Source organism: Watersipora subatra, chromosome 1, assembly GCF_963576615.1.
Source record: "Watersipora subatra chromosome 1, tzWatSuba1.1, whole genome shotgun sequence".
Taxonomy (NCBI): Eukaryota; Metazoa; Bryozoa; class Gymnolaemata; order Cheilostomatida; family Watersiporidae; genus Watersipora; species Watersipora subatra.
Genome location: NC_088708.1, coordinates 7,479,493 through 7,506,811, shown reverse-complemented (window position 1 = coordinate 7,506,811; position 27,319 = coordinate 7,479,493). Strand labels below are relative to the sequence as shown.

At 35.8% G+C, this 27,319-nt stretch overlaps 2 protein-coding genes across 2 annotated transcripts in view; one reads left to right on the top strand and one right to left on the bottom strand.

Moving 5' to 3' along the window:
- Positions 1 to 11,176, top strand: part of LOC137398262 (seipin-like) — a 48,174-nt gene extending 36,998 nt beyond the window's left edge. Inside the window, exons 2-4 of the mRNA XM_068084373.1 lie at positions 6,032 to 6,301; positions 7,758 to 7,955; positions 10,520 to 11,176. Coding sequence (XP_067940474.1) covers positions 6,044 to 6,301; positions 7,758 to 7,955; positions 10,520 to 11,152 — 1,089 coding nt within the window. The 5' untranslated portion in view covers positions 6,032 to 6,043 and the 3' untranslated portion in view covers positions 11,153 to 11,176. The remainder of the gene's footprint in view (positions 1 to 6,031; positions 6,302 to 7,757; positions 7,956 to 10,519) is intronic.
- Positions 11,177 to 11,328: 152 nt separating this feature from the next.
- LOC137398272 (homeotic protein proboscipedia-like) lies at positions 11,329 to 21,278 on the bottom strand. Its single transcript, XM_068084381.1, has 3 exons — positions 21,042 to 21,278; positions 15,555 to 15,721; positions 11,329 to 12,443 (listed from the first exon to the last, which is right to left on the bottom strand). The coding sequence occupies exons 1-3, from the start codon at positions 21,166 to 21,168 to the stop codon at positions 11,940 to 11,942; spliced, it is 798 nt and encodes a 265-aa protein (XP_067940482.1). The 5' UTR covers positions 21,169 to 21,278; the 3' UTR covers positions 11,329 to 11,939.
- Positions 21,279 to 27,319: the final 6,041 nt, after the last annotated feature.

Sequence of the window (27,319 nt, the reverse complement as noted above, 5' to 3'; positions counted from 1 at the left end):
GCCTTCATCTGCAGCTATCATTACAGCTGTGTGCGAGTTATTCCTGATAGTAAGTAGTAGCCTTAGCAACTGAGCTGGTTGGTTTATCTCTCTACACATGCCCTCAATTCTCAAATTTCCATCTTTCTATCTCTAATGAAATTCTTCAGCATTTTTTTATATTCAACTATAACGTATGTTCTGCACTCTAATAGCTGCTGCATACAGTAAGATATAATAGAAAAATGAGTACAAAATGCGACTCAACTGCTGATTAGAAGCTGCCAACCATAACAGGGTGGCTGCAGGTGAACCCTGAATATTTACAGAGTATAAAAAAGAGGCCAGGGGTGTCATACTTTAAGCAGAGCTGAAAAACATAAAAAAACTAGAGTAGGAAGTGTTTGCTAGTCTGATTATGACTGAGGAAGGAGACCAGAGCCTCCTTAACTTTACCTTACTCCATGATAGACTATGAGTCTTCTCAGGGTAAAGAGTGATAATCTTAGGAGATCAGAGTTACAATTATTATGATCACAATGACTGTGTCTATCTTCAACTATTATATTATTCTCGTAGTAATGGAATAGATGAGGATACAAATATAAAGTATGGAGTATAAAGTACATGTATGTACTTTATAAGTAAAGTGCTCCGGTATAAAGTACATGCACTGTGCGCTTAAGCAGTTAATATGGCTAAACCCGAAGACATAGGAACCACCCACAGGAATTTTCTTCTTAAAGTATCTCCAGTTATTGTACCAGCAGCAACTACCAGGTCACTGAAATGCTTTGGACTAGAAAATGAGGAAATAATAGCAGAATATAATTACAAGAAAAAGTGGTTTACGGTATGAAAGTTGACAATCTTCGAGTTGTATGGGCCTATATGTTTCTTGTTTGAAAAAACAATGTGTAATTTACACGGATAATCAGTGGAAATTGTCATATGGTTTTTGTTTCATTTTTAAATAAAATATGAACAATATACCGTATATTAATTTTAAATTATTATTTGGTTAGCACTTGCATATTCGATCTTTCAACTCTAATTCATGACAATTTATGGTCTAACAATTAGAAAGCGATGAACAATCCTGGATTTTTCATAATGTTATTTTTGTCTTATGCGTCACAGTCCTGTGTTACAAGTAGTAATATTCTTTCAAACCTCACAGAATTATTAAACTTAAGCTTGAAAACAAAATGGTACGTATTTTTAGTAGTAGGATAGTGAAGCTTTGAGCTTGTCGAATAAATAATTTCATGTGTCAAAAGCTTCAGAAGATTTTTCCAATTGATCACAGAGTAGTTTTTTTATATCAATAAATGTTCCTGCGTGTTACAGCGGCTTGAACGGTTCATAATTTTTCAATGCATTGTATGACAAAAATGCAATCTCATTTAGTGATAGTTGGCGTCAAGTGCTTTCTAAAACAATAAAAAGAGCAGAACTTCCAATATGGGTTGAGCAGTATGTGAGGAAGCATTCAAATATCCCGCGTGTCACAATCATGCCAAAAATGGCATTGCCCTTTACTTAATCCTCCCACCATTTGAACTTCATATCTACATGTGTAATGTGCATTGACGATTTGAAAGCCGGGCAGTATTTGCCCGTGTTTTCTGTTGTAATTGATGTAGCTGTAATTCTTTCCTCGAGTTGAGTTGAACATCGCTATCACCTAACCATGTTTTCCTCCGAGTTCCCTAATACATCAGATGCCATTGCACAGGTTGTTTTCTTCACCCTATCCCTACTCTCTACAATGCATGATCATCTGTAATTCATGGTTTTGTTCTTCTGCTTCTGAAATTCTTGACACATTTCTTTTGTTTAACTGTATTGGTGGCTTCTCAAGGGCTTCTTTAGTGTAAAGGTAACTTTGGACAACATCTCTCGTAGCTCTAGTGTTTAGCAAGTCTTGTCTTCATGCTATGATATAGTACAAAAGGTGCTAGTGTTTAAACTTGGGCACATCCATGTGGTTCGGTAGTGTTTCCTGTATTTAAAGATGGTATTCATAATGATGAGGTTATACTTTGAGCACAGCGCAGGTAGCAGTTCACCATTTGATTCACACTCTCCTGTGCCATTAATATCAGAGATGCCAGGCCAGTTTTCAGCTTCAGCTCCAACTTTAGTGTTTAAATCACTAGCTATGATTAGCTTATCTTTTCTCGGCTCTTCTTTCAGGGTTATTTTAGCTCGTTGTAGAATTTCTCTTTTATCATTTCAGGGTTTGTCACTGTCAGAGTACAGACACATATGAATGTTGCATAATCATTTTTTTGAAGTGGCAGTCTCAAGCTTATAATTCTGTCGCTGCTCTGTGACAGGTCTTGTTCGGAGGTGTGTACAATTGAAGCTTTGATTGCGATTCCAACTCTAGACTCTCTCCTTACTTATTCTCCCTCTTTCACTTTTCACTCCAGAAGGTGTAGGGAGAGAAGTGGATAATGTGGACAGCTTTTTTGTATTACAATTACCACTATTCTATTCACTTTAGAATACTCTAAATTATATCTTTACCTTGCAGAGTTTGTTAGCTCTCTTTTCTTAATTGCAGGTTTTGTAATACAAACAATAGTTTTCCCAGAATGCACGATATCGTAAACCACAAGATTGTCCACATTACCCACCACCGGTGGGTAATGTGATCAGGTGCAGTGAGTAATGTGAACATGTGATTTTTTGTCATTAAAAGTAAAAAATTCTCAGATATTTAAATAACTACAAGTAGTATATGCATTTGGTTATATTTAATTTAACATCAACTATACAGGAATAATTCAAATCTGGCAATATAACATAATAATTCTAGTAAGTCATGGTAATATCTCAGATTGTTTTTTTAGTGTCATTGGTATGACAAATTATGTCTATCTTAAATTGAAAGCTGATGGCTTGAAACCAAACACAAGTCCACCTCTGGTTCTTTCTGTATTTCCTGTGACAGTGGGTCAGGCAAGACTAATTGCGAGTTGGCTGCGGCTCATTTATTTACAACCTGGTAGGTCTGGCTTGTAAAACTTGCCACTCCTGTGCCGGTGAAAGTCTACTTCCAACTCTTCAGAGGCAATAGTTTTAACTGTGCCAACATAGTGCACAGTTTCTGATTTGCGTGTTATAAAACCTATAATTACAAACTTCTCAAAAGCATGAGGTATTTCATCTAAGGCTCTAAGCACCCATCACTATCAGGCTCTTCTGAGTCTGTGCTGACAGGTGTTATAGCCTCATCTTCACAACTGCTCTCTGGCTCAACGGCCTTATGGCGCATCTTAGGTTTAGACACCACAAGAGAGAAGGAAGTGCATGGTTTTTGTGAGTCCTCATTCCACTGGTGAATTGTTGTTATAGCTGTTGAAACAGGTCCTATAGGGAAAGATGATTCAGTTTTATAAACAAGTTAGTTCATGGTGTGGTTGTATGGTGGTTATGGCTGAGTTGGTAGAAATGTAACAATGAGTAAGCAAGTTGATTATTGAAAGCAAAAAATATTGTCAATAAAATTTTATAACAGATGAAACGCTACAGGTGTTGTAGTACCATTTAAATGGGCCATACATACCAACATCGAGAGGCTGTAAGCGATGACTGCAATTAGGTAGAAAAGTTGCAAGAATTACGCCATGTCGCCTAGCTAAATCCATAGTTTCACAAGACACGTGGCTAGCATGGTTATCAAGCAGCAGCAAGGTTTTACACTCCGGAGAAATGTTCCCAGGTAGACCCAGGTGGAGAGCCTGTCATCATATGATTTTTAAAGTGCACCCTAGGAAACACATATGCAGGAGGAAGACTCTGAATAGTAGCACTTATGTAACATACCATTGTTACTGTAGTTCCACGCTCTGCACTAACAATTTGTCCTAATTGTTTAATTCCTTTCTCTGCTAGCACCTTTTATTGTTTCTGTACGGTGGAAACACCAGTTTTATCACGATTGTAACTCTGGTTTGGTGTCAGCGTGTTTGCACTGTATACCTCCTGTAGATTGGTAAAGAACTCTGACACCGTAGGTTTATTAAAAGCAGTGGCTCGAACTCGTAGCCTCGGGGGTTTGCAAACTTAGAAGTGGATTACGTTTGCAAAACAGATCCATCCAATCTTTTCCTGCTTGACCAGAAGTCTTTCAACCTGAAGGCACTTCTTTGCCAAGATTAATTGCATAACCATATGCTAGCTTTCATGTTTTAGTGATGAACAAACCATGAAACGTTTTCGAACAGTCTAGTATGTAGCGACACAGTACAGTTTCTTCTTGTGTCGTAAATAATGTGTTCTTTCTCAATGTCATACTGTTTTCATCACTCTTTACATAGCGAATCATTGAAGTTCGTTTAATTCCCAAGGCTCTACTGACTTCACTGACTTATTTATTGTTGTTTCTGACTTTGTCTAGCAGTGTTAATTAGCTCAGTTGTATATGTCGATGCTGTTGTTTTCCTTTGGTAATTTCTAGGCATATTGTCTGCAAATTATTCTACAAAACAAGAGATTCATGATAGCCTAATCGGTACAAATACTATTATTGCTATGTGTACTATAATAGTATTTAAATGTATTTTCTAGCAGCAATGCAATTAATTTAATATTAATTTTTCAACTACAGCATTTAAAAAAACTCACGTCTACTAATCACAATCAATAGATGGTGCAAAATAACATTCACTTTTGCATTCCTAGTTATTGGCAAATAATTGTTGAACTGAGAAATCTACATGTATATTAGTAGGTTTACTAATTGGCCTAGTAGTAGTAACAGTTTAGACTTAACAATGAAACTAGCAAATGAGCAGTTTATATCATATGCCTTGCAGCACAGGGTAATGTGGACATGGCATAATGGTAATGTGGACATGTCCACTTTACCCCAACTTGCTTGACCACATTACCCCGTCTTATATATTATTACAAATTTTGATAAACCACAGTCATAGTCAGGAGTTGCCTTCTGACAATCAATAGAGATAAACAACTCAATAATTATGCTTTGTTTGTGCACATATTGCCCCAAAAGTTCCAACAACATTCACACTACGTAACCCAGGTAGTAAAATTCAATTAAAAATTACTATTTGTATGATAAATATTAAGATGTTTACAGATTGATGTATGATGGATAGAGACTTTCAAATCAGCATGTGGCGTCTTCTAACAGAACAAGAAAAGGTTTTATAATATGAAGCAAGTGGAATTGGTTATAAAATTGAGTGAATAATTCAACTGTCTACATTACCCAGCTGTCCACATTACCTACTTCTCCTATTAGTCTAGTATGAACTGACATAGTTAATACTCAGTCAGTTTTTAAAATCCATTTTTACTATGCTATCATTTCTTATTTTCCCTTTTCACTCCAGATGGTGTCTCCATTTTTATGATGCTATCATGCAGAGCTAATGGTGTTTCCCACAGGGTGGCAACATTGATGTTAAATCTACTCATTTTATTTGCTACAAGAATCGTCTGCTGTTCTAGTTGTTTAGAACCAGATCTGTCCATCAGCTTGCTCATTTCATTCTGATATCTTCAGTTACTTCCGTTGCTGTCTGTCTTGTAGCTTACCTTTTACTGGCTTTTCATGGGCCAGCGGGCATCTTGGTAACCTGGGCAACGTTCAAGCCAGTATGAGATCATTTAATTTTTGCCATGATCCTTAGAACCGCATGCAAATATTTAGGCGATACTTCAGTTTACTTTAGCAAAGTCACTCTCTAGGCAGTCTGAGAATGTTTTCCAGTGAGCAAGAACAGGTCAACACATACTGACCTTTTTATACTACTGCAGAGTTGGTCAGATAATAATTCTGTCTTTCACCGCCCTCCAGTGCCACCACATGGCACCAATTAAGAGTGACCCACGACAGGCCTTTGACGGATGCTTGTAGTACGCAATCACTGGTATTATTTTATCCTTATCATGTGGGAATTCAGTTCATATCTCCTGTAATGTTATTTTAAATGCAGCTGATACTCTCAATTCTAATACAGCATGGTTTCAAATATTTATTTCTTTTTAATATTTTAATTGCTTCTTGCAGTAAAAAACTAGAATGGAAGCTGGCAGCGCTGTCAATCCAGATTCAGCTCCAGCAGTTAATCATGGAGACGAGTCAACATTCAGTTTGAGTTACGAATGGCTATTCCGAGGACCCCCGATGTTGTTTACATGGACTGTTTTCAAGCTAGTTCTCGTTTTAGCAGTTATAACATTCTTGTCCATATTTACATATGGCTCCCTCTACTATGCATATATTCCAGTCTCGACTGTGAACAAGCCCCTACACTTCCAAAAGGCTCAAATTACCAAGGTCAGTGTTCATTTCTCTATGCACTTAGTACCTACGTATTTGAGTTAGCCTATAATATATTATGGTAACATTTATCACAATAAAAAGTTAATTATTTAGGAGCGTTTATTTTTGATGCCACAAACAATATTATATGGGAGTAAGTTTGCACCAAGCCAAATATCATTTACTAAAAAATTAATGCTAACTTCTTTATCTCTTTTAGAAAATAGTTTCATAGTTACGCATATATGTATCTCTAGGTTTAATAGTGTGTATTTACAAGAATATTTGCCCTCATATATTAGATTGGTTCCTAACTGTATTATCAAATAAATGTTGAACATGCTGTCTGAAAGCCATGTATAACATCTTGTACACCCGCAACATGCTTGTACTACTCTTGAGAGTATTGCTGTCACATGTACTGTAATCTGCCTTTGTGTTTGTCGACAAATTGTGTTGGTTACGTATAGCATCGTTTAATTCTTGTCAACTAGTCATAGATCCACCCCGACTACTTTGTAAGACTCACAACTGTTAAACCTTCATTACCCTATTCAATAGTTATGAGGCATTTCAATTTGTGTTAAAATACGGATTTAAACTATTTTAGTCTGAATAATATGAAATTTATAATGCTTAGCATTGAACAGTTCATGTTTGTATGACCAGTGTGTTTGTATGACCAGTGTGTTTGTATGACCAGTGTGTTTGTATGACCAGTGTGTTTGTATGACCAGTGTGTTTGTATGACCAGTGTGTTTGTATGACCAGTGTGTTTGTACTTTGTGCGTATTTTGAACAAATCAGTTCTTAAATTTATTCAGAAGCATATGATATTATAACACGCTTTGTAGCTATTTTTAGTTTCGTAGTTTCATTATAGTACAAACCTAACTTAATCAGGCGTATGCCAAAGTGCTTATTTCCATAGCACCGGGCTTTACAGACTAACAGACTAACGCAGCAGGAGTTACAGGTGACTATTTCATGCAGCAATCGCAACCTTTTCTAATCTTTTAAACATTTTCTAACCTTGCGCTTTATTATTGTCAATGGTTAGTATTTCTGCTTTACATCATGGCATAGAGGAGTTGTTACTACTCAAGCTACTTTCACAGACAGATAACTCCTTATTCAGTACTTGCACATAGCATGATCAGGCTGTGCGATGTAACTGGTCATCATTTTTATAGATGTTTATATATGCCTAAAATCTCTAAAATGTATGTTTCATGCTGTGTATAATGTTAAAATATCACAATATCCTTGTGTATAATATTGCATGTATATATGTACGTTATGTATGTAATTGAGCGTAAAATCATATAAGTGTATCACGCCTGTATAGCATGTATGGTTGTACAATAAACCTGATTGTATGGTATACAGAACTGTAAAGCACACTTCAATTAGCATGCATAATTGTTTAGTGTACACCACGTTGTACTACAGATAACTGTTACTGATGCAGGAGCGGCCCCATCCTAAATATGGAGTAGAAAAGATACTTACTTCTGTCTTGCTTGCCGATGTGCCCATGGTGGGCGAAGGTGGACAAATACTTAGCCCAGGTCAACTATACCGCATAGAACTTGAGCTAGACATGCCCGAGTCTGAGACTAATCATGAGGCTGGCACTTTCATGATCTCTTCTCTCTATTATGATAAGGTAAGTTAGCTCAAGATTTAGATTCTAACAGAAATTACCTGCCCATGGCATGAAGTGAGAATAACTCCACAAGTTGCAAGAAAAGTTTTCATTCAAAATTAATTTAGATAGCTGAAACTCTGTTAGCATAGATCTTTCCAATAGATCATGCTTAGTACAAAGAAAGTAAAAAACTTGGACTTCCAGTCTAATTATGAATTTGCCCATATTCGTATCAAATGCTCAACGGTATGAGATATTTATTGTAAATTCATTTCTCTGTTGCCACCTGCACACATGCATGTTCTTGCCTTTTCCGAAAGAGAATCACTCAACTCACATTGTTTTTTCTGTCAGTATGCTACAGTACTACATGTATATCATGTTATCCTTTGTTAAGAAGTTCATATCTTCAGGATACTAGTGGTGTATGATTATCAACCTGCCTATGCTTAACATAGCCTGTCAAACTTATAATGAAGGTCTTTGTTGAAGTCACCCTAGACTGAATCACTATGTTTCCATGATGCGCAGTGCTTCGGAGTTGCGCTATCTCCGAATCATGGAAACGGCGTCTTCGCACTGAAATCACTGCGCACTGATCAGTGTGAAGCCAGTGCAAATTCGCAGCAAGGAAACAGCGACTGTGCAGTGGCTGCGCATAGCTCTCATGCCGTGGAGACGGATTCTTCGAGGGCCATAAACTAGTACAAAGGTTGTCCTGCTAATCTTGTTTTTTTACTATTCTTCCGATCTTCTTTCACCTAAATTTAATTATGGTCTGCATTCACGAGGATGATGAGGTGATTACTTTCCTGGACTTTGTTATCGATGCCAACACTTTTCGAAAAATAGGTGGCAAGTCCTAAATTAACGTTTAAATATATTACTTAAAAATATTTATTAAAAATATATTACTATGTAAAAAGTGTGTTAAGGTTTGTAAAACCTTGTGAATGTGTATTGTAAATAAAAGTATAATGACGACAGAATCATAAAAAGACCGTTTATGACGTTCGGTATCCGTGATCGATTCTATTTCTCCATCAGGCGATTCGATTTATACAATTTCTCTTCTTTGGCTAATTTGCGGTATTTGCTAAAAACCACTGCGCAGCATGGAAACGTACAATCCCCTCGACTTCGGAGGGGGCTGCTTCGCAGTACTGCGCACCATGGAAACATAGTGAATGTGTGACAATAACGCTGGTCGGTTTGCTGGCTGGAAAATATATGGCTTCAAGCGGTGTAAGCATAGTGTCTGCTCGCATATCTTACATATTTGGATAAAAGCTGTCTGCTTTTATGTAATAAAAATGATAATTCGATGAACAGAAATGTAAAAAATGTTGAATATTTTTGCGTGACTAAAAAATTTGTTTTTATTTGGTCTATTGTTGCGTGTAGCTTGTCACCATATGGCTGAGTAGTTGTTTATTCTACTTAGCTTTTATTAACATCAGCTTTTATTAACATCAGCTTTTATTAACATCAGCTTTTATTAACATCAGCTTTTATTAACATCAGCTTTTATTAACATCAGCTTTTATTAACATCAGCTTTTTTAACATCAGTTTTTGAGTTTGGTTTATTTCTTGAATCTTTTTAGTTTTTTTATTAGTTTTGGATTTTCATTAAAATGCTCTTTTTTAAACAATGTCAGTAAAAAGTGTGGTGGCAATAACCTATAGGAATGGGAAGAAGTATGGAAACATTGGAAAGTAATTTTGTGAATGTTTTTTATTGGTTAACCACAACACTTTTCACATAGGATGAAATTTAAAGCCCAAAATCTAGCAGATTTTTGGCGATGGCATAGACAATGAAAGACATTTTCAAATACTGCAGAAATGATGGCATTAAACACGCAGGCAAAAATGCTTTATCATAAATGCCTATTTCCATTTCTGTCAATTACTTTCCAAGGACCAGATGTTTCGTGGATGGTGTTCTTGAGAAATAAGTTTTTAAATTATTCTCAATATCCTGTTTTACTCAGCTCTCTAGTTAAGGTAACTAACTCTCCTTGTTTCCCGATCTTAGCAATTTATAGTCTAGCTGACGCAACATTGGTATGGCACCTCCCGGATTGTGTGCGGCTACATTGGATCTAGTTGAGTTAAGATATTTTCACTTGCTTTCCATATACTTAGTATATTCAGTACGGACTTTGTATGAGCCAATCCTTGGCCTTGCATGCTACACCCTGCTCTGCGGAATTCTTAACTTTACAAATTACCTGCGTATAATATCTGTAATCTCCTTCCAACATGCTAAAGCTTTCCTTTTACTTTTGATTATCAAAACAAAAAACTCATTGAATTAACATGGTTTAACAATTAACATGGTTTAACAATTAACATGGTTTAACAATTAACAAGGTTTAATCAAACGCAAGTAACAAAAACCTTTTTATGTTGTCCTAAAAACGTAATGGTGGCATGTTGTGGCATCACACCATTTATGGATCTGTCTAAGTTAGTAACATGAGCAGATAGCTTGTCATATATTAATTATTAAAGTATACATTGCAGGAAGCAGGTATTGATTGAATTTAAAAACAATGGAGGTAATTTGTATTTTAGATGGACAAAATTTTGACTTCGAGTAGCAGGTTGGTAATGCTTAAATACAGATCTTGGCTCCTGAGAACCATGGACACGGTTGTCTACTCCCCGTTTTACCTTCTTGGCTTCTCTGAGCAAAATCAGATCAGGAAGATACAACTTTTCAACAATTACAATGAGAACGCTTACAAACCGACCACTAGAATAACGATAGACATAGACAATGTTAACATACAAATATACAGTGCTAGGTTGGTGCTGCATGTTCAGCTAAAAGGCATGCGCTACTATATGTATTATTGGCCTATCATCACAGCCCTGGTCTCTGTTGCTTTCATCTGGGGTCTTACATTTGGCATCCTCAGCATGTCTTACCTCGCTCTCAAGCCATCATCGAGAGATGGCTCAGAGGTAGTGCCCGCGCCTGAAGCTCATGAGACTGGAGAAAGAGAAGGCATACCTGACGAGGCTGCGCTGGCACCGACTGTTTCAGAAGCAAGTCTGGGCTCAGTAGAGCGTGCTCCTACTCAGCATGATAATCACACACAAGTTCGAGTTTTGGGTGTAACCACGCTAGATGCGAGCGATATGACAAGCAACGAAGCTGTAGTACGTCGTCGGAACCACCAAGCTGAACAGCCAAGCACTTAGTATTGGCAATGACAGAACAGCTGAGACAAGAGGAGGATGATATATCACTGGAGGCTCTAACTGCTCATGCCTGCATTTGTGCTTACAGCATCCGCCTGAACACCTTTATCTCTCTGTCATCCTATCTGCCCACAATTCCTTACGATTTTCATCTATTTAATATTAATTCAACAGTATTATAAAATATATACCTCCTGGCAAATTTATTTTTTAATAAAAAAATATTTAAGCTAATCTTATAATATCAGCAGAGATTGAAAAGAAGGCCTCATCGGCATAACATCCACGAAGGACTTGTGAAATAGATTCACAGATAAACATTGATCTAAACTTTTAGGCACATCCGTAAGTGTCCCGCAAGCATTGAAGCTAGCTTTTTGAGATTAAGGTGGCTCATCCACTTGATATAACTTGATACGATTGACTAGTGATAGCGAGCATGCCTACTTTACCAAGTCTTATGCAACTCCGAGATGTCTCCATCAGTGTCTAGGTAGTCAATCTGACTGATTTGAAACACCTCGAGAACGCACCTATTCTCTCACAAATGAAGATATGAATAAGTTGATTGTTGGCTAGTCTTATACTGATAATAAATAGTCAAAAAATATGTTAGGCAGTTGCGAGGTATATCTAAATAAAAAGCAATTGTCTCTATTGTTAAAAAACCACTGCCAACTGAAAGTATGGCTGAGGTCGACTTCGTCTTGTTTGCTCTGTCAAAATAGTAGCAAATGGGGAATTGTCACGCCTTCTTAACCAACAGCAGGGAGGGGAGAAGCAAGTGTTACTGAGAAGGGTAATAGTGTGTCATGCCATTGTTCATCTGCTGCCCGGGGTACTGCATGGTCATGTTGTTGTTATTATATTTTTGCTGATAGTGGCTCGCTGCTGATAGGGTGAGGTGACTGGAGATGTTGTCTGTTGGCTGCCGGTGCTGATTTACCATAGTATCTAACCCAACTGATGGGGCGGCTAGGTGGTTGTAGTAAGGAGGATAGGTGAAGTTACCCATTCCCATGGCACTAATTCCATGAGTGGTAGTAGTTGGTGTGGATGGGTAGCATTGATATTGCGCATCAATCTTGTTAGAGCTGCCTGTTGCCATCGCGAGGTTAAGCGGTTTTGTGCTAGATTCAAGCATGCTACAAGGGTCGATGCCGTGCCTAAACATAACCGCTTCAGAGCTGAACATATCATCTGGTTTGAGCATTCCATCTGGCGAACCATCAAAACAACCAGAATTCACCTTCTTGAATTTCATCCTTCTGTTCTGGAACCAGATCTTGACCTACCGAACATACAATAAGCTTGCTAAGCAAACCAATCCTCTCCATGTTATGCTGCGTACTATTTATCTCTTGAAAACGAGTAACATTAATTTAACTGGGACCCATTTCTGATAGCTCAGTAGCAGCATAGTCTGATAGTATTCTCACGACTACCAAAGTCATGATACTTGTGTGTTGGACAAGCAAATCCGGAGTTTCTATACCAACAGGAGCCTAACATTTACAAAATGCGTACGTGTAAACAACAAGCTGCTAACCATATGTCTATATATCATCAATCATTCATCATTTGTATATTATAAATCATAAGTGCGTCAGGCATTATTAACCTGTCAGAACCTTTTTACTTGGAACAGAAAATAATTGCTATCTATCTTTTAATCCGTATGACAGTAGTAAGTATTATTGTCTCATGTACTCTATCAGCCATCATATCAAGCTTTAGGAAGGTAAAATATTGCCTGCAACCATCTTTAAGTGGCACCGGTATATTTTAACAACGCTCGCAATAAGGATAGAATGAGTTTGACATGTTGGAACATTTCCACATTATTTTAAAATTGAATGCTAAAGTTTTTTAATGCAAAAATTTGGTTCCTAGATTTTACAACCACTGAACCAAGACATTAAGTCAAACACCATCTCTGTAACCTGAATTTCTCTTAAATATACCTCGTCTCACAATCCTAGTTCTATCTATTGATGCATTTCCTTTTCTACATGATACTCCAGCCATATGTTCCCTTTACTAACCAGCTCAGCCGGTAACCAAAGCAACAAAAATCATGATGTAAAAATATTTAAGGTATTGCTTGTTTGTATCTTGATACTAAATGCTTGAAAAATAAAACTATTTCATGCATGTCTATTTAACATTTGAGGTCATACTTTGTCTGATGAATACACATATTAGAAGCAAAGAAACAATTGGCAAGCATCACTTTGTCTACAAGCTTTGGATAAAGATAAAACGATTTTGTACTATTTTATTATTTTATCAAAGTTTGAATAAAAACAGTTTGATGATTGGTTCGCTTACATTTCGGTTAGATCTCACGGCCTGATAGCTAGCTACATCACCTAAGCTACAGTACATCTACAAGGGTTTCCATGCTTGGAATGGATTCGGGGTTTCTTGCATTTCGAATCGGGGAAGCAGTAAAATCCGAGCAGATTCAACGCCATTTCGCTTCGTAAAATTTGTGTGAAGGCATTCGCAATGAAACTGCTATTCAATGTCACAGAAACACTCACTGTGGATGGATTCGAAATAATAATACCCAGTTAAGCTCACCGTGATGGAGGTAAGAAAAACTCAGCGCACTGCCGTGCGGATTCATTTTAACTACCATTGCCAACGATAGGTTTCTCATACGACAATGATGAGATAATTACATTTTTATTTATTTTATTAATCATTATTCATTAAATAACTGAACCTATCGATTGTACAGACTACTACTGCACTGGTGCCGACCACTTCCTAAGCTCAACTCTTCTAGCGTATAAAAAGTTTGTTTACTAAAGGCGATTGTCATTCATGCGACCTTCAAAGTAGTATTTGTGTAGCAAGTAGTAAATTCTGTTGCTGTTTTGTAATATAGAGGAATATAAAGAAAATTCTGATCAGGTGTCCTTGCTGAATTAGTGCAACAGACGTACGAAGCGAGAATTGAAAAATGATCGTGATCCGAAAGTGAGTCTACTATAATAAATTCTGTTTTGAGGAGTACATTGCTAGTCTGGAAAAATCGATAAAGTACAACTCCGAATCGTTAAAACGGTAAGGTGCAAATTCATCGGCAGATGTCAACTCCGAATCCATTCGAATCATAGAAACCCAGCGCTTGTCAGGAAATTTTCTAGCTAGCTAGATTTTTGGAAGAGCTTTCACAAAGTCATTAATAATTTCCTATGTAATATGAACATTCATCATGTTTAATGCCAACTTATCTAATATTTAGAACAACTGATTCATCCATTGTTTAAGTCAGTACAGATCTAGCCATGTACCAAAAACTCGACATTTTCGCATATTTCATGTTTTTGCATGTTTTTTGCATATTTCTAAACAATAAATGACTACATTCCTCATCTTGAGCATTGACCTTTCATTACTATCTGCTCACTGACATAGTTCTGATAGTTTTTTGATCCACATGAAGTTATTATTTGTAAGTCTTTTCTATTCAGCAAACCTCTTATCGATTGTCTAACACATTTGTTAATGAAAATTTACTGAGTTCATAGTAAAATTGGACTAATTCAGTCAAAATAAATGTTTATACTGGCTAGAACATATACTGATACCTTTGACTATTAACAACAACAGAGAAAGTTTTAGCTAAAAATATCTGTCGGTAGAATTGTTGTGCTAACAAAGTTTTTGTGAAAAAAAGTTAACCTTGTTATAACCATTTTACATATCATGTTGCACTGCGACCAAAATTCATGCATGTAGGTGATAAAATATTAAAATGATTCACTCCATTCGGATCTATTGTCTGTTGTATGTCTGTTGTATGTCTTTTGTATTGTCATCATACAAACATCACTGAAAATCTGATTTTTTATGAATAGTCTTGTAATCTTTTTTATTTCTTGAACTGTGCTGCCAGGATAGTTTAATAATTTATCACAAACTATTATATTCTCTTAGATGTCGTTATACCTCAAAACTGTGACACATATTTTACTCGAAGTTCGAATAACGGAACCACTTTGTGTCCCTTGATTTCTGTTCCGTCCAGAATGTGCTACAAGTAACTCTGAGTGAATCAGCGTATCCATAGACAGGGATGGTTCACTGCCAGCGTCACACTTCCAATGATATTATCAGATTTAGAGATTAGTTATCCTAATAATTAATGAATAAATTTGTCCTTCTTCATCGCCTTCCAACTGATGGTAGTGTGGCGTATCACTTTCATCACCCAGTCATATCACATGTCTCACATCTATGCACTTGACCATACGACACACGAGCATACGACACACCAGCGCGCAGCAACCTGAATTTCTGTGACATACTCGAGATTCTTAGCAGTTCAAAAATGCACCCGGTGGAACAGGCCTAATTGGCATTTACTAATAGCGTAGTGACTGATTACCTGACGCTCTGTAAGACTCAGTGCCTTTGCTATCTCTATTCTTCGAGATCGGCATAGATACTTGTTATAGTGGAATTCCTTCTCGAGCTCAAGAAGTTGTGTGTTGGTGAAAGCCGTTCGCTGTCTTTTAGGCAGCTTCAAATCAGTTGTGTTCCCACTTGCTCCCTCTAACCAACAGAGCAGTATTATTGAGTAGTATTAATTAATTGTACAAAGACTCAAAGAAAGTTTCCTGCATTCAGCACCCCCTTTTGGCAAGTCAAAGAACGATGAGCACCTGAGAAAAAAAATTAAAAATAATTTTCTGTAAATCAAACATATCCTAATTTTTGTGCACCCGCATGTTAAGATTCCAAGAGGAAGAGCTACAATTGTTAGATGAAAGCAAACCTTCAAGTAGATATAACTGTCAGCAATAAATGTAACACGCATACATATGGCTGGTACTGTCAGCAATAGATGTAACACACATACGTATGGCTGGTACTGCCAGTAATAGATGTAACACGCATACATACGGCTGGTATTGTCAGCAATAGATGTAACACGCATACATATGGCTGGTACTGTCAGCAATAGATGTAACACGCATACATATGGCTGGTACTGTCAGTAATAGATGTAACACGCATACATATGGCTGGTACTGTCAGCAATAGATGTAACACACATACGTATGGCCGGTACTGTTAGTTATTACTACTGCCACGGCGGACATGCTCTTATAAAGATACTATTTTACTAGAGAACTTGCCAAGCTTTTCTTCTATCCATCTGACTGAATTAAAAATCACAAAATGGTATCTAAAAAGTTATGTATTTTTAATGATTTCTTTCAAAGGCTGTAGACAAAGAGAACATCACCTTATACTACATATCTTGGCCTCCAAAGCCAGATATCAGAGTACACAATATAGAGAAACCAAATGGCGGTACTTCATTAATTTATGGAGGTTTTTAATTTTTCTTGCAGGGCTTCAAACATAATTTTAAGATTTCATTTTGAAACTTTGTAGCATTATTTTCTTCTGATTTCTTAACCAGATTTTGAGGCACCATTAAAATTTTTACATAATTCCTATGCAATTTTTACTATGTTTCAATCTAAACTGTGAGCCAGTTTGAGTGAAAATTGATGCTTTGTGAAAAAATACATAGTTTATGGCAACATTGACAAATGGAAAGTTTTCAGTTTGACTCATTGTAGATCTTAAAATCTTCTGAGATTTTTACAGCCAATCATTGACATTCTTGCGATAAAGCATATACTGTGTCTGGCATATATTCTTTTTGAGGTTTACGTAAAACAACATAAGTGATCTCTACACTGACAGATCATTAGAGCAAGGTATAATTAAATAGCTCGTCATTGAAAAGTTTCAGGTTAGTACAGGGTAGTCTCAAGCTTCGTTGAATCTTTGAGCTAAAATTTGCCCTTCTAACTCCATACATGACAACCTTGTTACAACTGCAAGGGTCATTCAATCACTTAAGGCACAAACACATGTTTGGACATGTTTTGGTTTGCAAGCCATTATTCGGTTGCTGGCTTGTAAACTATACATTTTACGCATATGCAGTATTATAAATTAATAAATGATTTGAAAGTTCATTAACCAGAGAAAAATGCTTAGTTTGCTGGCATTTGTCAGGCAGCCTACTCGTTAAGTAGATATATGGTATATATTGATATATGGGAAAAAGGTGGTTGCAGCACACCTGATACTTTTTGTGTTATTTGAACAATTTTGCACGGATAGATAGATTCAATCTCCAGTTTGTTATTCAACCAGCCTGTGTTAATGAATCTAATTTCCTTTAACTGTGTATATAACATATCATAGTCACAATCCAAATTACTATTATTAATATTATTATTAATATTATTTGTGAGATTAGTCCTTTAGTTATTCTTTTTACACAGATGAGTAATTTTTGTTTGCGAGGTGGAATATAAGTTAGTTCTATAAATAAGCTAGCTCATGACGTGGAAAAATACTAGTTTTTTATTGCATGAAAAAAACAAGTAAATAAAAGTAATAAAAATACCATGATATATCTTTTCTCAAAAAACCAATAATTAAGATGGCTGTCTTATTCTAGCAGCCTCTTAAATTTAAATACATGCTATATAGTCTTTTTTGGCAGTTTGCACTCTCAGGAGACACCATCATGAGATGTCATACGTATCGCTCCTGTATTAGATACAAAATATTCGCCTTGAAAACAGAACAATTGATTTAAAAATGACAAGCTGTCAGAAACAATGGTACTGTTTGAATTTTTACTAGAGACGGATGATCAGTCAGTAGCATGTCACTGTTAACCTTCTTGTTTTGTTGTTGGTCAAACATATATATGTCTTCAGTATAATTCACTCGTATCCTTACTATTTCAATTTTTTAGTTTAATGAGGCATTTACTGTTGAAATAAATGGTGCGCAAATACAGCCATTTAGGGAATCTCAGCAAAAGCCACTTGAACAGCTGAAGGCATCCTTATTTTCATTGAACCTGGTAAGCTTGCCAAGTTGTTTGGCTTTGCTTGCTCAATGGGAGAATATACAGATTTTAGTTTCTGACATTTTTTTGAAATTTTGAAGTCTAAAAAATTTTACTTGCTCAAACTTCTGTGCCTACGGGCAGTAAGATGAGCAGGACGTTCGCTTTGCTCTACCATCTTTTCTGGCCACATGAGGAGTTTTTATCACATTTTTTCAGTAACTTAGAAAACATGATTTTGGAAATTGAAAATTAAAATTTCGAAAATTTGATAAAAAATAACGCATTTCTTTATAAACCTCTTTATTAAATTTAAAAACAGGTTTTTAACTCAGCATATTTTCACATGTAGCATGTTTTTACAAAACATTGAAATATTTAAGCTTTTAAAAAACCGCCGTACAGCCACTGTAGGATATTCCTATATATTTATACAAATATATTAACTTACATTATATTAAATTTCTACTGAATACGTTGATATCTAACTTTTCACTATCTTATTTTAAATGTGGTCTATTTTAACAGTCTAATATAGTCTAACATTTTAAACAAATCTATTTGAATTTGATTAAACATTGGGTAAAAACTGAGAATTCATACTCTGAATTAATGCTTCAGATTTATTTAATGCTCTAGTTAGATGATAGAGCAACGGATGGACTAATATTTAAATAAGAGCATTTAAAAAGTCTGGAAAAGTCTGAAATACAATGAATAATGGCTTACATATGCGCCAGGCTTTTAAACAATTGTTTGAAATTAACTTATTTGGGCCTTGCAGTCTGATTGTTCACAAAAAACATAAATATTAAGCATTTCGGTGATAAACACATAAAACAAAAGTAAAATTGATATTTTACTCCAAATATGCTAATTCCAACTATTTTGACCATCATTAGCTGATAGTAATTATAAATATGAAAATATATTATATTCTATTATAACGGTAATTAACAAACATATCTGAATATTATAATAATATTAAAATATATTATATTCTATTATAACGGTAAATAACAAACATATCTGAATATTATAATAATATTAAAATATATTATATTCTATTATAACGGTAAATAACAAACATCTAAATATTATAATAATATTAAAATATATTGTATTCTATTATAACGGTAAAAAACAAACATCTGAATATTATAATAATATTAAAATATATTGTGCTTTAATTATTGAGTAAATTTAATTAGATTATTTTAAAGTACAGGGGTCTTTTGGTTGAATTCAACCATTTAATATAATTTATCATTGAATTATACGAAATGGCTGAATGTGAATATCATCGCCACACCACCGTCGGTTGAAAGGCAATGAAGGAAGACAAATTTATTCATCATGGAGCAAATTATTAGGATAAATAATCACTAAATCTGATAATATCATTGGAAATATATTATACAAATATATTCGAATAAATATTAGAATTTTTTTTTAATACAATGTGCCAACTTTTTAGAAAATAAATAGCTTACAGATTACTAAATTTATAAACCAATCAATGTGTAATTATTAGCCTGTAATTCATTTTGTACAAAGTATGCTAATGTTTTGTTTATTCCGGATTAAGTTTTATCAACAAATTTGCTATAAAACTGAGAGTGTGTTTATTCTTGCATTTGTATTTCAAACACAACTAATTATATTACAGGCTGGTTTAGTTACAACATTTTTAAAATACTATGTTTTTGTGAAATAATTAGTTTTATCATGTCGATTTATAAATATAGAAATTCAACTTTCTGGTTTGCTGAGTAAAACTTTCTGGTTTGCTGAGTGCAGCGGAATAAAGCGTCTACAGGTAGACACCTCTATCAAAACTTGATGGCTGCGGTAATGTGGTTTTAATTCAGCAATATTTAATATTTAATGCAAGACTTGTTTAAAAGTTGTTTGCTCACTTAAGCTTGGTTTCAACCTAGTTAAAAGGTTTGGTTAAAATATACATATTAATTTAACTGGTTACACTTCTGTATCTTTTCATTACCTGGTTCAGCCACATGTGGTAAACGCTCTTATTTTTTTATCGTGTAACCAAAGTTTTTACATCAAATTTTGAAATATATGAAAATTCATACGTATCAGCTCACTACTTTTGTTACTAGTCTAGCTATCATAAATAGCTAAACATAATTATACCATATCCTCAATTTTTAGCGTGAAAAGCTGCTACATGCAAACAGTATTTAGTACTTATTTAGAATCCGCTGTCAAGCATTAATTGTAAGCAGTTTGGAGAATAGCTGCCGTATCAGTTACTCAAACAGCTGACACGGTGACCCATCCTAGTGCTCGTAAACAGAACCGTTCTCTAACTCAGTCACTCTCCTTGCCCTTGCTGACCTTACCAATGGCGGCTTATAATTTAACTGTTTCAGCAATAAAGAGCATTGGAAACGGATAATCTTTTGAACGTTAATCAAATTATACCTTGCAATTAATTTTAAGGTTAGATAGAGGTTGATTCTAGTTTGTTATCTGAAAGTTTGATTAACATATGGTTTTGCTATTACTTCCACATTAGTTGTGGAAGTGGGTATCGAGCCAACTGTTGGTATGTTATGGAGCAGGAGTGATGAATACTGGAAGTGATTGGAAGTAATAGAAATCAATTTCCATCTTGCTAGCACCTAGACCTCTCTAATTATTTTCTGCCAACAAACTAGCATCTTTTCGCTTGCCACCTGTGTCCAAATATTTACAGATTTTCCATCTCAAAACACTTGTTACATAGAGTTGTTATTCTCATAGATTTATCTACTTTTTCTAATTTTGTTCATGTACGTCTAAATGAAAACTCTATATACAATAACTTGATTGATAACAGCCTACAGAAAAGATAACACATTATTTTTGTCGTTAGCAAACCTTTAGTGGAACATCATTTGTATTTCGTCTAATACTTTTAAAACAAAAGTTTGACTTTTCTACAAGAAAACTGGCATGCCATGTGATAAGCATATGTACCTGAAGTTTGACTAGATTGCTTATGAATCTTTGGGTCTTTTATCCAATTAAATTCCACTGACTCTACAGGTGCTGACGCAGATACCATGCTGTCGTAAGTCTGCTGATGTTGCATCCCCGCCATCATATCTGTAGAAAATCTGTTTAAGGTCTGCGTAGCTTCGGTGTGACACTGCTCATTCCTGGTGGGAAGGCTACCTCCGTCCTGCCTTGTCGAACGATAACTTTCTTATGATGAGCACGTGTCTGTCACACCGCACAACTTCTGTTCTCAATGCGCTGTGCAAGTACTCCGCGACTGCAGTACGAGTGCTTCGTGACACGCGATGTAGGTGCTCTCTGCTAGCGTTATGCTTGCATTGATACGCCCAAGAAAAGTTGAAACCTAGCTTTTTCTGGGTTTACTCTGTCACGGCCAATGCTTTTAAGCGAAGATAACATCACTGTTGGAGACTACTTGTCTTCAGCTCAACCATCGCCTATCACCGAGTGCTCTCTTCTCCTAAACCAACATTGTTTTATACCCAGACTCTCATTAGGCAATCCTAAATTGCTTGTAATGATGATAAATCGCTGTCAAATATCTGATTTATTTGTGCCTTACCAATTTTTTTCGCTTCTAAAACTATGAATCGCTAAAGAATGCAAGCATTCATCATGAAGGTGGCACCAGGAACTTGTTACTTGCGCTTGTTAATAAGACACCACAGTCAACGCCCACGCGTTCTTTGAGGACCAACTTTGGGTACGCATTCCATTCTTCAGGTACTATAATCTTATCTATAATTTTTTTACAGCTAACCTAATTAAAATTGCAATTTACGTAACCAAAAAAGGGTAAAGAATATTCCAGTATAAAGATATAATGCATATGCCTTCTGATATTCCACTCAGTATTATAAAGGAGTTGATTTCCTTACAGTAGAGATGAACAGCTGAAACAGACGCCTGTCAAATATTTAAAAACCAAAAACTTGGACAATGGTCACTCTAGTTGGATGTTTTCTATTAGTCTAAGATCTACCGCATTATCATTAAGCTCACAATTTTCGCACAGCTCAGTGTTGGAATTGTTTCCCCTCTGTACACAACCATTCTGCCTGCTGTTCCAATCAACTACCTTCAAGATATTCAAAAACTTAATTCTTTGTTATACCTCGTCAAATCGTTCTCATCTACTTGTGTGAAAGTAGCGTGTTATACGCCTAAACCAATTGACTCTCCTAGACTGTAGTTGGACAGAACCCAAATAGCAAATCCTCTTACATTTAGGTGAAGGAAATGGCTTTGATTAATGTAATTACACATTCTCATAGAAGCTGTAGATACTTGATTTCATTTATAAGAGAACCAACCTTGATTAGGCACTTATAAAGGCCTACCTGGATACTCCTGATTAGCTTATGCTCGCATCTAAGACACAAAAAATACTAAAAATACCCCTAGTGTTTCGCCACTGCAACATGCTTATAAAACACAATTAAATGTTAACTTTTTTGTTATCAATCAGTTTTTGTTGAAAAATGTTGCATAAAAGAGTAACTTCAAATTAACTTGGGAACGGGAATTACTAGGTGCAAAAAAGAGCACTGCTAGGAAAGGTATTTTATGTATAGAGGATAGTCAACACCATCACAAGCATAATGTTCTTTTGAAATTTGCTATCCATTTTAATGACTAGATGTACTAAAGCTAAGTTTTTCTAATATTCCGTTAGAATGAAAGAACTGCAACATCTACAAAAGAACATTTACTGACCAGGAAGCTGCCACTCTACATCATGGCTTGTTTCACACATAAAGTTATTACTCAATGATATATTCATAGAAACGATCATGCTGCATGGATGTTTGTATATGACTCGTTCCATTAAGTTATTTTTTCTATGATATATTCACTCAAGCTATCAGCTGTATCAATGCTCTACTCATATTGTTAGGCTGGTTATTAGGAGTGTCATTATATTGAGTTTGGTACAGTTCGGTACCATATAAGAGCAGCTCAGCTTCTCTGCACTCAATAGCAGAGCTTCTGAAGCTAGCATTAGTTCCAACTAGCTGTTAGAACTTTACTCATGAGCGAAGCCATGCAGATGAAAACATGAACCTAAGGTTATTGACACAGTCCACATCTTTTTTTATCCAGGAAAGCGCATGTAAATATTAGTGACATCCATAGATATAGTAAACCCTAGATATGCGAATAATCAAAACAAGTGAGGCCTATAATTAGCATGACGCAACGTCATGGTGATGTGCAAAGCGAATCAGCTGATCTATTAACTCCTATTGACTTAGCACTAAAAACTGCTCAATTTTTCCATAGTTTGTGCATCTGAGACTGCATATTTTATTGAAAATATGTAAAACTTATATGCAGTAATACTTCAACTTACGAGTGCCCTAACGTACGAGAAACTTGAGGTACGAGCCAGCTTTTAAGCAAGTTTTAGCACTAAAATACGAGCCATGTTTGAGATATGAGCACATGAGACAGTTGCCAAGTATGTCGGAGGTGTTTTATGAGAACAGCATCACTCTGTATTTTTCAACTGCTCAGATTATACTTTGGTACCATGTTTTTGTGCGCGATTTTCAGTGCAAAATTATGTGAATTAAAAGTACCGTGCGTAGACCGAAAGTTTGCCAGTAAAAGGATAGATAATGCAAAGAAAAAGCGAATGATAACAATTGATATTAAATGGAAAATTATTGAAAAATATGCAAAAGATGTATGCGTGATTGAGCTTGCTCAACAATATGACAGAAATACATCCACAATTATCAAATACAAGGATTATATTCAAGGCATTTAGTCTGCAAAAGGGCTAACCATAGTTTCTAAACGATGCAGCGATCTTCACGACCACTGATGGAGAGACTGCTCAGGTTTTGGATAAAAGACAAACAATTGGCCGGTGACTGCGTAACTGAAACGATGCTACATAAAATGGCCGGTGCTATCTATCAAGACTATAAAAAATAGACATTCGGACAAGTTGGCTAGCGGTCGTGCATTAACCCTTGGTGACAACACCTGTGTTCATCCTGATCGCAACACGTTGAAAGGGCGACAAAGGCAAACGTCCTTAGATAGGTTTCTCTTAAAACGGCCGGCTGGTCGTGAGAGCGAAACAAAAGAAAAATTAGCTAACCAGCGAGAAACTTAAAACTATGAACGCCGAAGAAACTTTAATTACGTTAAGTTAAAGATTAAAGTTTGCTTTTAGGTTTGCTTTTAAGTTTGTCTTTTAAGACTTGGATAAAATCTAAATTTATCAAAGTCAACTGTTGTAATGAAGGATAACTTATCTCTCCCTCTCTGGCAAATGCTAGCGTTAGCCGCTATTGTATGTATTTAATTTTACATTTTAATTAATCACATTTCCTTGCATTATTTTTATTTGTTGCTTTTTGAAAGCATGTGGTAAGTTAGAACAATAACCAACATGTTCTTTCTGTTACAATATATTGTTTTGAGTGTTTTATTTGCATTTTCAGAGTATGAAAACCTATCAATATATATTTAATTGTTCTATATATAAATAAATTGCACCAACATGCGAGTAAATTGAGCTCAGTCTCTGAACGCATTAAGCTCGTAAGTCGAAGTATGACTGTAATGACTTTGGATGAGAAAGGCAAGAATCTTACACACATGGTAATGAATAATACCAATGATTTAGAAGCTTCTATATCATCGATAATACAAAGAGTGACCAAATAGAAATTAAACTAATAACAAACTAATGAATCAAATGAGGTTTAGAAGCAGTTAAGCTGGACCACTGTATTAAACACCCATTAGACATGACTGAAAATAATTAGACGAGATAGTTTTTGTCTAAGGTTGGTTGAACTAGATTCCTGCTTTGAAGCGGCATAGTGTTTTCTGATTTTAGTATAGCGATTTACTATAGTTTTGAGTAGACTGTTGGCATGCACTGTACATGTAAAACCTTGATGGAGGTTAGGCTATGTAATAAGACATATATGTTACTGTCTGTGATGTTACTTGTTTAAAAGCTCTCTGTGTGATACCACAGCTCTCCATGTGTGAAACACATGGAGAGCTGTGGCCAGGCACTTTTCTGCAGCAATTCATATTCGGCCTATCAATCTGGTCACCAATCCTCCTCTGTTTTTAACTGAGATTAGGGTTATGTCATCACTATTTCTACTTCCCACTACTTCGACATCGGTCAAGAACTTGATACGCTCATCACATTTGAGTTAGAAAAAAATCCTCATCACCGAACTCCTCATCTTCACCTTCCTCAGCTTTTGTCTCTTCTTTCTTTTTCTTTCTAGCCAGAGAATGTAGCAGGAGTTGGCCAGTTTTTCCAGCCCTGCTCACATCCAGATCAATACAGTTAACATTGGGACTTGGTGTAATATCTGCTTTTATGAACAGTGCTCGAAGTGCAGATCTAAAGCACTGCACATCTGGGTTATTGTTATAGCCACCCTTAGATCGTATTGTGGAAAACAGAATCTCAATGTGATCCTGGTTGATCTTAAAGGTTAGGAAGTAGTTGATGTAAGGGTAGTTGCTGAAAAGATATTGAGCAATGTCATGTACAGATTTGGCTGCTGACTCAAAACCAATGACGAAATGATGATGATTTTCCTATTATTTTCCACTAGCAGCTTTCAGCTTGGTGTCTTTAATCTGCATAGATAGCTTATGATATTGTTGAGAACTTCTTGTTTTGAGTTGAAGTTCTGTTTTGTTATGGGCAATTCAGGATATACCTGGGGTGTTGTGGTCTCTTCTGATGACATTTCACTAAGAATTTGGTCTTATTGTTATGTTTATGACTTAAAAACTAGCATGCCAAGCGTGCTTTCACTACAAAACTTATTGCTCAATTGAAGGCTTTGATGCTGTGATGCACATCACTACGACGTAACGTCGTGAAAACAACAGCCAATTATAGGCCTCACTTTTGCTCCATTGTATTGATAGCTATTCGCCAATCTAGGGTTTACTATATCTATGGTGACATCACTCAGCCATCGGTCTGTGTGGCAACCATTTAGCAAATCACCCACGAGATGGTTCTCCATAAAATAATTAATTAATTTCTTCTCCACGTTACATTAGCACTTGACAGAATACAGTTAAACTCTGTGTTAGAGATTAAATACTTTTGGTACCCATTAATAATTAATATAAATTACACGCAATAACCACTGGCACTACTCAAACAAAAAGTAACCACTAGTATTACACAACCAGAAACTAGCCGGTAGCATTACTCAAACAGAAAGTTATCACGATTGTAACACAAACAGACAGTGACTACTAGCATGTCTCAAACAGGAAGTGACTGCTAGCATGTCTCAATTAGAAAGTGGCCACTAGTATTTCTAACACAGAAAGTAACTACTAGCATTACTCAAACTGAAAGTGATCAAAAAGCATTACCAATAGATGCATCACATATATCTAACATTAAAAATAAATTTTACACGATTGCAAACTAAAATAGTATTTTAGGACTAGGGCTATTTTCCAAGTTTGAGAACTAAGACTAGTTGTAATGTTTGAGAACTAAGGCTAGCTGTCATATTTGAGAACTAAGACTAGCTGTCATATTGCGAACTAAGTCTAGCTGTCACATTTAAGAACTAAGGCTAGCTGTCATATTTGAGAACTAAGGCTAGCTGTCATATTTGAGAACTAAGGCTAGCTGTCATATTTGAGAACTAAAGCTGGCTGTCATATTTGAGAACTAAGGCTAGCTACCATATTTGAGAACTAAGGTTAGCTGTCACATTTAAGAACTAAGGCTAGCTGTTACATTTGAGAACTAAAGCTAGCTGTCAAATTTGAGAACTAAGGCTAGCTGTCATATTTGAGAACTAAGGCTAGCTGTCATATTGCGAACTAAGACTAGCTGTCACATTTAAGAACTAAGGCTAGCTGTCACATTTGAGAACTAAGGCTAGCTGTCAAATTTGAGAACTAAGGCTAGCTGTCACATTTGAGAACTAAGGCTGGCTGTCATATTTGAGAACTAAGGCTAGCTGTCATATTTGAGAACTAAGGCTGGCTGTCAAATTTGAGAACTAAGGCTAGCTGTCATATTTGAGAACTAAGGTTGGCTGTCATACTTGAGAACTAAGGCTAGCTGTCATATTTGAGAACTAAAGCTAGCTGTAATATTTGAGAACTAAGGCTAGCTGTCATATTTGAGAACTAAGGTTAGCTGTCATATTTGAGAGCTAAGACTAGCCTTCATATTTGAGAACTAAAGCTAGCTGTCATATTGC

What these genes read in the sequence shown, in the direction of transcription:
- LOC137398272 (XM_068084381.1), bottom strand. Translation starts at nt 21,168, where the DNA reads ATGATGGCGGGGATGCAACATCAGCAGACTTACGACAGCATGGTATCT. An exon ending in GCAATCTAGTCAAACTTCAG is followed by an intron (nt 15,722 to 21,041) that starts GTACATATGCTT and finishes TCTGTTGGTTAG; the next exon opens with AGGGAGCAAGTGGGAACACA. An exon ending in TGAGTCTTACAGAGCGTCAG is followed by an intron (nt 12,444 to 15,554) that starts GTAATCAGTCAC and finishes TATGTTCGGTAG; the next exon opens with GTCAAGATCTGGTTCCAGAA.